At 41.2% G+C, this 14,097-nt stretch overlaps 2 protein-coding genes across 3 annotated transcripts; both read left to right on the top strand.

Annotated features, from left to right (window-relative positions):
- The first annotated feature begins 3,789 nt into the window (after window positions 1–3,789).
- On the top strand, window positions 3,790–6,273 carry LOC107268969 (putative odorant receptor 71a). 2 transcript variants are annotated; one of them, XM_025086237.1, is made up of 7 exons: window positions 3,790–4,143; window positions 4,238–4,356; window positions 4,434–4,740; window positions 4,814–4,913; window positions 5,552–5,659; window positions 5,752–5,907; window positions 5,997–6,273. In XM_025086237.1, the coding sequence occupies exons 2-7, from the start codon at window positions 4,251–4,253 to the stop codon at window positions 6,054–6,056; spliced, it is 837 nt and encodes a 278-aa protein (XP_024942005.1). In that variant the 5' UTR covers window positions 3,790–4,143; window positions 4,238–4,250; the 3' UTR covers window positions 6,057–6,273. The 2 variants fall into 2 exon arrangements, with proteins under 2 accessions (XP_024942005.1, NP_001310776.1); NM_001323847.1 differs by having other exon boundaries at window positions 3,922–4,143; window positions 4,238–4,740; window positions 5,997–6,056.
- Window positions 6,274–12,349: 6,076 nt separating this feature from the next.
- On the top strand, window positions 12,350–13,547 carry LOC107268971. Its single transcript, XM_015742304.1, has 2 exons — window positions 12,350–13,150; window positions 13,498–13,547. Exon 1 carries the CDS (start codon window positions 12,499–12,501, stop codon window positions 12,991–12,993), a length of 495 nt encoding a protein of 164 aa, XP_015597790.1. The 5' UTR covers window positions 12,350–12,498; the 3' UTR covers window positions 12,994–13,150; window positions 13,498–13,547.
- The last annotated feature ends 550 nt before the right edge of the window (window positions 13,548–14,097 follow it).

The raw sequence follows: 14,097 nt of genomic DNA, 5'->3' as shown, positions 1-14,097 counted from the left end.
TGATTTTTCTTCGAAAACCCCACTAAGCTCCTTATTCATTCTTCGCCGATTCATCAGCCAACCTCGTTGCTAAATTTTACTCTTATTCTTTGCTGTTCCGCTAACTAAAGTAGTTGTTCAGTTATGTTTTGTTACTTTGCTTTTATAATGAATTGTATTCATTTGCTTTCTCAATTCGTTTACGTATTAATAAACAAATGAAGTATCAATGTGCCTTATCGTAAAATTATAACTCATCTTGTACCGCAGCTCTTACGTTTCAGAAAACTTCATGGAACAGCCGTGTAATCAATTATTCGTGGATCACGAGTAAAGTAAAATATGAAATGCAATAAATTTAATGATGAATAAAAATTAGTAAATTTAATGATTTATAATTCATTTTTTATCGTACGCGATATTATTTTTGTGATAAGAGAACGAAATCGATACACCTAATAATTTGGATGACATATCTAATGCAATTTCAACGAAATATTCGATAATATTGTAGTAAAGCCGAGCTTATGTGGATGTTATGAATTTATTCGAAGAGACATGGAATATTTATTTATTGAGGGGACAATAAATTGTATTATTTATGATAGTTATGGATAGTCGAAGTCATGACAATGGCCTCAGATATATATTGATAAATGATAAGTTTGTTTTTAAGCGGTTTATTCGAACTTTTATTTACTCGAAGGTTGTTTTCAAAGTGATATTTAAGATTGGATAGTTCTTAACAAAAGTTATTCTTAAAGTTGGAGGAAAAGTTGCAACGAAGATCTATACTCAACAATGATCGACAATATCGTTGAGTAAAGTTATTGCAACTTTGAATACTCGATCGATTGGTAATCGATATCGTAGAAATAAAAATTACATAAGGTTGGAAAATTCAAAATTTGAAAGGTGGTATAATAAAATATGCCAGATAAAGAAAGTTCTGAATAAATTTTCCTATATTTCGCTTAGTTTATTAAGCCGACTTCTATGGACTAGAAATATATTAAAAAGAACAATCTATCTAAAAATTATATTATAGTTAAATTTAATAAAAAATGAAATGAAATAAGGAATTAACAAACAATAATTAAATATAAATAGTTATTAGAATTTCATACAATTTTCTAATTTTCATTTCAACGATATAGTCTCTTCAGTTAAATTATGAAGGTTTTACCAGCTGACAGGTGTTCAACCCCTAATGATATTACAAAATTTCAAAAAGTTTTTACCTTCACTTCATTTTTTCCATCTAGGTGTTAAATGTGAAAGTTCAGAGTGTTCAGGTATTCCTCTCCGTAGTTTCTTGTATCTAGATATCGGATATCCAGGGTGTTCAGGTGTTACGCTTTGTAATTTCTTGTATCTAGGTGTTAGATGTGGAAGTTGAGAGTCGACTTGGTTGATGATGGGAACATGGAATGAAAGGATATACAAAATGGATCATCAGCGAAACACGTATCTTACTTTTAATTAATATTATATTCTTATGTCAATTTTATTATATTATATGCATATTTCTCGACTAGTCAATATATGAATATGAATGGGTTATGCGTGAGTTTTATGTCTATGTTATACCAAACGGAAATTTAATGTTAATTTTTTGGAAAATTTATAATTAATATTATATTCTTATGTCAATTTTATTATGTTATATGCATATTTCTCGACTAGTCAATATATGAATATGAATGGGTTATGCGTGAGATTTATGTCTATGTTATACCAAACGGAAATTTAATGTTCATTTTTTGGAAAATTTGTATCATTATCATCAGACGTAATTTGAATATTAATTGATTTTGAATAGACATATATAAATCATTCACATGTTTATTTGAATTTCGCTACTTGTTTTTTAGTTATTTATTTAACAAGAAAGTTATAATTATATTTGGCGCCCAACGTAAAGGCCAAGGTAGAAATAGTTTTGCCTGAAAAAAAAAATTTGGATTGCTGTGAATTCCTCTAATAAACAGTATTGATATCATATTATTGAGGCCAAGTACATAAGTCGCTACATGTTTTCCTATTATATGATCTAGTACTGGCCCATCATTTTAATTATGTTTTCAATATTTCCTATAACGTTTTCGCTACTCTTTTATGTTACTGCTGCTTCCCGTATTTAATTATGATTTAATGGTGATTTAATAATTAATAAAACTTTAGGTGATTCCTTATCGAGTACTACTTGGCGGGTCCGTGCATTTCTTGATATAAATTTGGTACAAAACCAGTACCAGTTTTCTATAGAAAGCATATTAACAATAACTTGTCAAAAATAATCACGGTAAAAGCCTAATAACAAACGTACAGCATTAGAATACTATGAGCACGTGCAAAGTAAGTACTTTGGAATTCCTGGCACGGACATGCCAAGTAGTACTCGATAAGGAATCACCTACAGTTTTATTAATTATTAAATCACCATTAAATCATAATTAAATATGGGAAGCAGCAGTAACATAAAAGTGTAGCGAAAACGTTATAGGAAATATTGAAAATATAATTAAAATGATGGGCCAGTGCTAGATCATATAATAGGAAAACATGTAGTGACTTATGTACTTGGCCTCAATAATATGATATCAATACTTTTTGTTAGACGAATTCACAGCAATCCTGTACTTGGCGTAGTTTTTTACACGTAAGTGTTTTTTGGGGGATAAATGATCTACACTCTGCTATCATGATTTTCAACAAATGGTATCTTTGGTATTGCTCATTATTTAATAAAGTTTATATTTCAGATAATATAGCTTCCTAAGTATATTAAGAACCATAGAGACAATAACAAATATAAATTTTCTCGAAGAGATATTGTAAAGATATCACCATTTAGATACCGAGTAAGTAACATTGATCAGATGTCACCTAATATTACGTATTCGATGTTATAAATTAGATTTTCGTACATACATTAACATAGCAATGTTTTTTATTGGATATAACCTCATTTGAAAGTTTATCAACTATTTTTATATATTTCATAGATATTTATTCTTTCTTAGGCTATATACAACAGGTTAGAAAAATATTTTTATTTTTTATTCTCTCTAGGAAGTCGTGCCTAACTATTTTCTGAGTACAGGTAAGTATGTATATGCATATTGTTTATACTGATTTTAAGATTGAATTTAATATAATTTTTATCACTTTCCGCCTCGGCGTCAATATTTGAACAGTTGAAATTTTAAAATAGGACAGTGTTATATTCTGACAAGCATTCATCATCAAACAATGCAGCATAATAGAATTTCTCATACATGTCAAAATGTAATCTCATAGGGTCCGCGCTGCACTTTTTCAGCACGCTCTTGGATTGTTACGGCCAGTTACCAGGACTATATAAAATCAAAGAGGCAAGAAAAGACATAAGGTTGATCATGCTTTCCACGTAACCGTACATTGTTAAATCAATTAGCCATATTTACAGCCTAGCGATACAATTCAGTAGCGCTGAGATGAGATCTTATATGGCAAAATATCAATATGCCAATTATTGCATATGTCAGAAAGCAAAATTATACGGGCATCCGTTTGAATATACAATAATATGAATATTTATGAAAAAATTGACTTGCCTTTTCTAGATATTGCACAACATTAATCATTGAAAACCTTCGGATATTCATAGACATTATCAATCGATTGTTAACACCTGGCAGGCGTGCATAATTAAACTCATTCGAACCTAATTGTTAGAGCAATTTACTTCTATTATAGCGCCAATAATGAGTGGCTCTTTTCTCATACATATGTTATCATGTGAGGTGAAACTGTTTCAATGGTGTAACTTCTTTCTTACGTCTCGCGAAGTTTCAACCTGCTTCTTCACTTGTCATTGCGACAATACGGAATACGGTATATTGGAAAATACTAAAGCATCTGTCTATGAAAAGAATCTGAGTAGTCTAACCGTGAAATATGTTTCTGCTAAAATACCCTATGCAATACACAAGTTTTTGTTTGAAAATCATTTGCTGTTGGCCCATATCAAAGAACGCTTCAAATTTGAGAAAAAATTTCGATTTTCTTCACTTTCTCTTCGTCATCAGTGGATTTATTCTTATCTCCATTCAAGCATTAGTGTACGCAATAATACAGGCGAACAATCCTCAAGAAATAATTGAAACCCTTAGTACCCAGGTAAGCTTTTGTAACTTTTACGATATCTAACTAATATAAAAAAAAAATAATAAATAAAATATAAAATATATAAAGAAATCATTTTTTTCCAAAGGTGATATATTTGCATGCAGCGGGTAAAGTGGGAATCATGCGGTTGCATCGTCATAAATTTAGTCGACTCCTCCACGGAGTTGAGAGAGTTCAAACTACAGCCTCTGGAGAACTTCTTCGGTATCATAAAGAGTATACTCGCGTGGGTTATGTCGCTTATTGGATCTATACTATCAGCGTGTTTATTATTACATTAGATTATATAGTTCAACCTTTGTGGAAAAAATCACAATTCCTACCAACTGGGGCCTGGTATCCCTTTGATTACAAGAAATCGACGTTTTTCTACACCCTGGCATATTTTCAACAAATTATATGCATTACGTTCAGTGGCTGCGCTAGTACTACTGAAATCACCTTCGGTGTTTTTATATTCTTTGCCTGCGCGAGACTCAAAGTTTTACAGCGAAAATTCCAGCAGCTTTCTGATAATTCAAACGGTAATGAGAAGATTTTAAGAAGAAGGATCTGCAACTATGTTCAACAACACTGCGACATATTACGGTATTTATAGATAAACTAGAGTAAAAGCACTTTAGATGAGATATTAACTTCCATTATCGCTTTGATTTCGCAGCTATATCAATGACGTCAACGAAACTTATACCTTCATTATACTTGTGCTATTCTTGTCAATTCTTCTAACGGTTTGCTGTACAAGTTTTTTGATAATTAATGTAAGTGGTCTGATGACAAACTGGTAATGAATAAACACAGCCACATTAGTTCAAGCGTTTCAATCAGATTTGACATTTGTTACACAGTCGGCTTTCAGATAAATTTCATATTCTTGTCGAATTCATTATTATATATATGTTCCCGTTTAAGTGAATATAATATATAGGTTATAATATAGGTTATAATATGCATAGGTTCAAGATATTGGAATAATTCAATCGTATTTGTGCATTTCATTCGGAATGCATTCTATTGTTCAGAAGAGCATAAAATTGCAAAAAATTTTATGATGTAAAAAAAGGTGTCTGAGACGGCATACCTATTCCCGTATTACTTCCCCATGCTGCCTCGGTCATCTTTTCACTACCATCTATTTACGACACAATTTTTGGAACGATAATGAATACAAGAAGTTGATGATTACGCAGTTTGTTCATGGCCATCACAAAACTTGCGTGTAATGGGGCTTTATTTATGTTTGTTTTTTATTTATTTATGTTTATTTATTTTATTTTATTTATGATGTAAGATGTTTTCAAATGGGACTTTATCAAATGATGACCGTCACATGACATTTGTCAAATTTGAGTCAACTTTTTTATGATATCCACTTACAACAGGTATGATCCATTAACAGGTCACCGAACATTCATTGGACTCCATTTTTATAAATTCCTTACTAATGGTAGCTTCGGCTGTTCAACTGTTATTCTACTACCTTCCAGGGCATATACTTATTGAAGAGGTAAACTCATCTGCTTCATAATGAATATAACAGGAACTTAATATAATAAATTTCAAATGGAATAAGTGATAATAAATGATGGCGAATTTCAGGCTAAAACAATTGCAGAATCTGTTTATTACAGCGGTTGGGAATCATTATCAATAAATTGCCGTAAATTACTTTTACAAATCATGGTGTATAGTGCATCTCCTATCAATCTGCGGAACGGAAAAATGGGACTTTTAATCTTGGAGAATTATACCACAGTGAGTTTAGCTGCTCGATAAAACTTGTTTGGATTGACTGCTTATTGCCAGCACAGTATTGAAAATGTTCTTCTCTTTACACAATGAAGTTCCTCACCACTGCTGCATCTTACTTGACGTCTTTGCGTTCAATTGTGGGAACAGTGTAGCTTGCTTAAAAGGGAGCTCAACCTGGCGCAGTCATAAATGCTCCTAACTTCTCGTCATCAATGAAGTATTTATCATTATTTACTCGAAGAAGGTTAAGATAAAAGGCCATATTATGAGTCAGTATCCTATATTATGAGATAGAAAATGTAATATCTAAATTTGAACTACAAAATAATACATGCTACAAATAAAAACAATTATTTTTATAATTGTGAATAGTAGTATAAGTTGTTGGTTTCTGGACCAGGATTCCTGTAACCGACCTACACCGACACTCTAGAACCTTCGCAGGTGGGCGTCTGTGCTAAGTTGGCGTCGTGAGCTCTACGATTTGCGGAAGTGACGTCACCGAGACCCATTGATTCTAAGAATTTTCGCTTGATTCCGTAAATTTTGCGTCAAATTCCGGGAATTTTGCGCTCGATTCTAGGAATAACATACGATTGAGAACCTTCTAGAACATTCTAGAAACTTCTAGAACCTTTTAGAAGCTTCGACGGTTCGTGTCAATGCTAAGTCGCGGAGGATCGCTCCCAGAGCCGACGGTCATCTCGCGCGACATTTTGATGGAGCCCCTTGCCACTACCACGTGGAGCCTTCCAGAACCTTCGATGAACCCCCTTCCCCCCTGCCGATCCGTGTAGATTTCAGACGGCAGCCTTCAGACGATTTGACCTTGAACGTTATCTCGCAGAATTGCGCATCGAGGATACAGCAGCAGCATCGATTCCAGGAAGCATCCGTGCTGGCTTCGAACGGCAGCCCACATCCACGAAGCTTTCGATGCCTCCCCCGACCGATTGGTTTCCAGATGCGCACAGACCACATGCCCACAGAACCAGATGCGCACGGACCGTTTGCCCACGGCCCACTTGTGCACGGATTTCGTAGCATTCACGGACCCAGTTGCCCACGACCCACTTGCGAAGGGATTGCAATCTCCGTCGACCCAGATGCCCACGGCACACGGATTGAAATCTCCGTTGACCGAGTTGCCCATGGCCCACTTACGCACAGGCTGACATTTCCGTCGACCCAGATGCCCAAGGACCACTTGCGAACGGATCTCGTAACATTCACGAACCCAGTTACCCACGGCCCACTTCCGCACGGATTGAAATCTCCACTGACCCATATGCCTACGGCCCACTTGTCCACGGACCACTTGCGCACAGATTGAAATCTCCGTCGACCCAGATGCTCACGGCCCACTTGCGCACAGATCTCGTAATATTCACGAACCCAGTTGCCCACGGCCCACTTGCGCACGGATTGAAATCTCCGTCGATCCAGATGCTCACGGTCCACTTGCGCATGGATTGAAATCTCCGTCGGCCCAGATGCCCACGGCCCACTTGTGCACGGATCTCATAACATTCACTGACCCAGTTACCCACGGCCCACTTACGCACGGTTTGAAATCTCCGTCGACCCAGATGCCTACGAACCACTTGCGCACATATTGAAATCTCCGTCGACGCAGATGTCCACGTCCTACTTGCGCGAGGATTAAAATCTCCGTCGACGCAGATGTCCACGGCCCACTTACACACAGGCTGACATTTCCGTCGACCCAGATGCCCAAGGAAAACTTGCGCACCGATCGCGTAACGTTCACGAACCCAGTTACCCACGGCCCACTTGCGCACGGATTGATATCGCCGTTGACCCAGATGCCTACGGCCCACTTACGCACAGATTAAAATCTCCGTCGACCCAGATGCCCAAGGACCACCTGCGCACGGATCTCGTAACATTCACGAACCCAGTTACCCACGGCCCACTTGCGCACGGATTGATATCGCCGTTGACCCAGATGCCTACGGCCCACTTACGCACAGATTAAAATCTCCGTCGACCCAGATGCCCAAGGACCACCTGCGCACGGATCTCGTAACATTCACGAACCCAGTTACCCACGGCCCACTTCTGCACGGATTGAAATCTCCACTGACCCATATGCCTACGGCCCACTTGTCCACGGACCACTTGCGCACAGATTGAAATTTTCGTCGACCCAGATGCTCACGGCCCACTTGCGCACAGATCTCGTAATATTCACGAACCCAGTTGCCCACGGCCCACTTGCGCACGGATTGAAATCTCCGTTGACCCAGATGCCTACGAACCACTTGCGCACATATTGAAATCTCCGTCGACGCAGATGTCCACGGCCCACTTACACACAGGCTGACATTTCCGTCGACCCAGATGCCCAAGGAAAACTTGCGCACCGAAAATCTCCGTCGACCCAGATGCCCACGGCCCACTTGTGCACGGATCTCATAACATTCACTGACCCAGTTACCCACGGCCCACTTACGCACGGTTTGAAATCTCCGTCGACCCAGATGCCCACGGCCCTCTTGCGCACGGATTGAAATCTCCGTTGACCCAGATGCCTACGAACCACTTGCGCACATATTGAAATCTCCGTCGACGCAGATGTCCACGGCCCACTTACACACAGGCTGACATTTCCGTCGACCCAGATGCCCAAGGAAAACTTGCGCACCGATCGCGTAACGTTCACGAACCCAGTTACCCACGGCCCACTTGCGCACGGATTGAAATCTCCGTTGACCCAGATGCCTACGAACCACTTGCGCACATATTGAAATCTCCGTCGACGCAGATGTCCACGGCCCACTTACACACAGGCTGACATTTCCGTCGACCCAGATGCCCAAGGAAAACTTGCGCACCGATCGCGTAACGTTCACGAACCCAGTTACCCACGGCCCACTTGCGCACGGATTGAAATCTCCGTTGACCCAGATGCCTACGAACCACTTGCCCACGGCCCACTTACGTACGCATTGAAATCTCCGTCGACCCAGATGCCCACGGCCCACTTGTGCACGGATCTCATAACATTCACTGACCCAGTTACCCACGGCCCACTTACGCACGGTTTGAAATCTCCGTCGACCCAGATGCCTACGAACCACTTGCGCACATATTGAAATCTCCGTCGACGCAGATGTCCACGTCCTACTTGCGCGAGGATTAAAATCTCCGTCGACGCAGATGTCCACGGCCCACTTACACACAGGCTGACATTTCCGTCGACCCAGATGCCCAAGGACCACTTGCGCACGGATCTCGTAACATTCACGAACCCAGGTACCCACGGCTCACTTCCGTACCGATTGAAATCTCCGTCGATCGAGATGCTCACGGCCCACTTGTGCACGGATTGAAATCTCCGTCGGCCCAGATGCCCACGGCCCACTTGCGCACGGATCTCGTAACATTCACGGACCCAGTTACCCACGGCCCACTTACGTACGCATTGAAATCTCCGTCGACCCAGATGCCCACGGCCCACTTGTGCACGGATCTCATAACATTCACGGACCCAGTTACCCACGGCCCACTTGCGCACGGATTGAAATCTCCGTTGACCCAGATGCCTACGGCACACTTGTCCACGGACCACTTGCGCACAGATTAAAATCTCCGTCGACCCAGATGCCCACGGCCCACTTGTGCACGGATCTCATAACATTCACGGACCCAGTTACCCACGGCCCACTTACGTACGCATTGAAATCTCCGTCGACCCAGATGCTCACGGCCCACTTGCGCACAGATCTCGTAATATTCACGAACCCAGTTGCCCACGGCTCACTTGCGCACGGATTGAAATCTCCGTTGACCCAGATGCCTACGACCCACTTGTGCACGGATTGAAATCTCCGTTGACCCAGATGCCTACGACCCACTTGTGCACGGATTGAAATCTCCGTTGACCCAGATGCCTACGGCACACTTGTCCACGGACCACTTGCGCACAGATTAAAATCTCCGTCGACCCAGATGCCCACGGCCCACTTGCGCACAGATCTCGTAATATTCACGAACCCAGTTGCCCACGGCTCACTTGCGCACGGATTGAAATCTCCGTCGATACAGATGCTCACGGCCCACTTGCGCACGGATTGAAATCTCCGTTGACCCAGATGCCTACGGCACACTTGTCCACGGACCACTTGCGCACAGATTAAAATCTCCGTCGACCCAGATGCCCACGGCCCACTTGCGCACAGATCTCGTAATATTCACGAACCCAGTTGCCCACGGCTCACTTGCGCACGGATTGAAATCTCCGTCGATACAGATGCTCACGGCCCACTTGCGCACGGATTGAAATCTCCGTCGGCCCAGATGCCCACGGCCCACTTACGTACGCATTGAAATCTCCGTCGACGCAGATGTCCACGGCCCACTTGCGCGATGATTGAAATCTCCGTCGACCCAGATACCCACGGACCGCTTGCGCACGGATTAAAATCTTCGTCGACCTAGATGTCCACGGCCCACTTACGCACAGGCTAACATTTCCGTCGACCCAGATGCCCAAGGACCACTTGCGCACGGATCTCGTAACATTAACGAACCCAGGTACCCACGACCCACTTGCGCACGGATTGAAATCTCCGTTGACCCAGATGCCTACGGCCCACTTACGCACAGGCTAACATTTCCGTCGACCCAGATGCCCAAGGACCACTTGCGCACGGATCTCGTAACATTAACGAACCCAGGTACCCACGACCCACTTGCGCACGGATTGAAATCTCCGTTGACCCAGATGCCTACGGCCCACTTACGCACAGGCTGACATTTCCGTCGACCCAGATGCCCAAGGAAAACTTGCGCACGGATCGCGTAACGTTCACGAACCCAGTTGCCCACGGCCCACGTGCGCACGGATTGAAATCTCCGTCGACCCAGATGCCCACGGCCCACTTGAACACGAATCTCGTAACATCCACGGACCCAGTTGCCCACGGCCCACTTGTGCACAGGCTGAAATTTTAATCGCTCCATATGCCCACGGACCCACTTTCTCATGGACCACTTGCGCACGGATTGGAATCTTCGTTGATCCAGATGCCCACGACCCACTTGCCCGCGGACCACTTGCGCGCGGATTGAAATCAGGTGATCCCAGTTACGCACAAACCCAAATGAACACAAAAGCGAATATCTGCCTTCTGAACGATATTCCATCAGTAATTTGAGGATATTGTAAGTTATCATTATCTGACAGAATCTTTTAAAACATTTAATGCTCTCTTCAGTTGATATATTTTCTAACCTAAACCAGTCTCTATACACTAACCTACCCAGTCTCCCAGGTCTAAACATTCCACCCTAACCTAATCTAACCTAATTTACTTTAATTGTCCATGCTGTATTGATATACGACGATACGGTATACGCTAGTGGGGTAGAAATCTGTGCGTAAGTGGGTCGTGAGCATCTGAGTCAACGAAGATTTCCATCCGTGCGCAAGTGCTCCGTGGGCAAGTGGGTCCGTGGGCATCTGGGCCGACGGAAATGTCAGCCTGTGCGCAAGTGGGCCGTGGGCAACTGGGTTCGTGAATGTTACGAGATCCGTGCGCAAGTGGGTCGTGGGCATCTGGGTCAACGTATATTTCAACCCGTGCACAAGTGGTTCGTGGGCAAGCGGTCCGTGGGGAAGTGGGCCGTGGGCAAACGTTCCGTGCGCATTTGGTTCTGTGGGCAAGTGGTCTGTGCGCATGTGGGTCCCTGCCCCCCCCCCCTCCCATGCAGACTTCAGGTGGCAGTCGGACACTGTTTTGACCTTGTTATTCAGGGTATCGAATTACTCGCAAAAGATGAGCGACCCTTGTTGCACTTCGGAAACATTTTGATGTAAAGTTCGAGCTCAAAGTGCGCAATTCAGGTAGGTGTCTTATCGCTCGAACCGATGCAAAACAATTCCAGGAAAGCCTTATATAAAAGGCCCTTTGATGATGCACAGCGATCATTGTTTGTTAAACCTTCAAGTACATTATTGTTATTAACGAGATGGATTCTGCGAAGTGTAAAAAGTTGATCGAGATTATGGAAGGAGCATATAAACTTCTAAAGAAGGGATCATCGATTGCACAAATTGAAAAATGGACGAAATTTGACATTCAAAATATCAGACTTTTAAATAAAATTTTAAGGGTATTGCCTAGTCTTTCATTTTGAAGAAATCGATTTTTTTGTTTTCATTTTTCGAATGTATATGTATGTAAGAATATTGTGTTTAATTTTTATAAAGATTGGAGCAGTATAAGTATATTTTTTTTGGACCGAAACGACCCTACCTGACCGCTCGTATACCTGCGCACGCAGCGCGCCCATCCGACCTCTGCTCTAATCCCCTCTGACGTATCATGTGGCAAAAAGAGTTTTTAAGCGTGCTAATGAAGCCAGAAAAGCATTGATACAAAAGAAAAAAGCCTTGATGGAAGCTGAAAAAAAAAAGCCACAGAAGAAACAGCAGCGAAAAAGCACCGAAGAAACACACTGAAGAAACCCACACCGAAGAAAACTGTTGCGAGCAAAGTTGCAGAGAAAAGAAAGGGAGTCGCACAGCTTCCCGTTACTAAAACTCAATATTTAACGATCAAGTTGATGAAAGAGCTGTCAGAAAACTACGGTTTAGCTGTTCGCAGAAATAGTGATTCTGTTGAAAACATGCGAAAAGAGATCTGGGCTGGTTTCTATCACAAAATCTCAACAGACGAGAAGCCGCAGCACTTGTACTGTTCGCCGAGTTGGTGCACGTACCTTAAAGCAAAAGTAAGTAAGTCTTTGAAAGATTACAAGCACAAACCGGCTCTTTCTTCTGAGGTGCAAGAAGTACTCAAGCCGATTTATGAAGATTTGACGAAGACCGAACTATTTGAAAGATGTTTCGGTGGCCACACACAAAATAATAACGAAAGTTACAACCATTGTGTCTGGAACATGGTACTTAAACATCTTTTCAATAGCAAACAAGTAGTTGATATTGCAGCAAAAATAGCTGCATGCATATACAACGAAGGATACAGCCCAGTTTTGAAAATCATGGAGGAAATAAATGGGTTTGAAAATCGGGCCGAGCTCCGTGCATTACATCGCTGATCACGATTCTACGCGTGTTCAAGAAGCGAATCGCCACAGCTTGAGTACTTCAAAAGAGTCTAGAACAGCGAGAAAAAAGGCTAGATTGGAAGAAAATCAAGGTTTCGATCAACCAGAAAGTACTTCATACGGTGCAGGCATTGCAGATTGAATTTTGGTAAGATATTTTTTATATTTTTTGTTTAAAAAAACTTTAAACGCGTTTTTCTCAAAACAACGTTCTTTCGGACGCGCCACACGATTTCTCCGGAACCAGTGGACCGATCCTTTTGAAATTTAGACCACATATTCTATACATAATAAACCACAAGATGGACCAGCTACAAGTTATAATTTTGATTTTTACTATTTGTTTTCCCAAAAAACACCAAAAAAAGCTGTTTTTTTCAACTTTTCACATTTTATTAAATAAAATCTACAAAATTAGCTCAAACTTAATAATTCTGCTTCTTTCTGTAGCTACTGTCATATCGAATCTAAAACACTTTGATTTTTTTGTTTCAGATAAGCTGTTGCTGAGATATCGTGTGGCGACAAAGCTGCCTTGAAATTACCGCTCAACATTCAACTACGTATTTCGAATAAGAAACTTGAAAAAAATGAATAAAAAAAATTTTTTTTTTGTAATTTAAGACCTTATTTATTATACCTATCTATTTTTATATCCATATCTTTTATAATCTACTCAAAAAAGAATTCCGAAAAATAGCAATTTTTTTACCCCAAAGACTAAGCAACACCCTTAAGAAACGTTACTCTTACGATCGGAGAGAAAACCAAAATTTTAACAACGATCGGAATCCTGAAATCTCTGAACGAAAAATTTAAACAATTTCAAAAAAGAAGTGGAGGAACGGCGAGAGAGAGAAGAAGTGACAGAGTGCGTTGGGATGACTTGGAATCTGCCTTTAAGGGAAGAATAAGGACTAGAGTCATTGCAAACTTGCGACACAAGAACTTGGGCCGTTTCTTGGAAGATTCCACAAAATTGTTTACTACGAGAGTAAAAAACGTACTTCGAAAGGACAGAAATTTGAAAGTGAACGTCATCTTGTCTTGTAAATTCGAGACCATGAAAGCTGGTGAGATTGTCGAAGAGCTAAA

This window comes from Cephus cinctus, unplaced genomic scaffold (assembly GCF_000341935.2).
Source record: "Cephus cinctus unplaced genomic scaffold, Ccin1 Ccin1_scaffold0597, whole genome shotgun sequence".
NCBI lineage: Eukaryota > Metazoa > Arthropoda > Insecta > Hymenoptera > Cephidae > Cephus > Cephus cinctus.
Note: the sequence above shows the minus strand (reverse complement) of the source record. Positions and strands in the feature narration are given on the sequence as shown.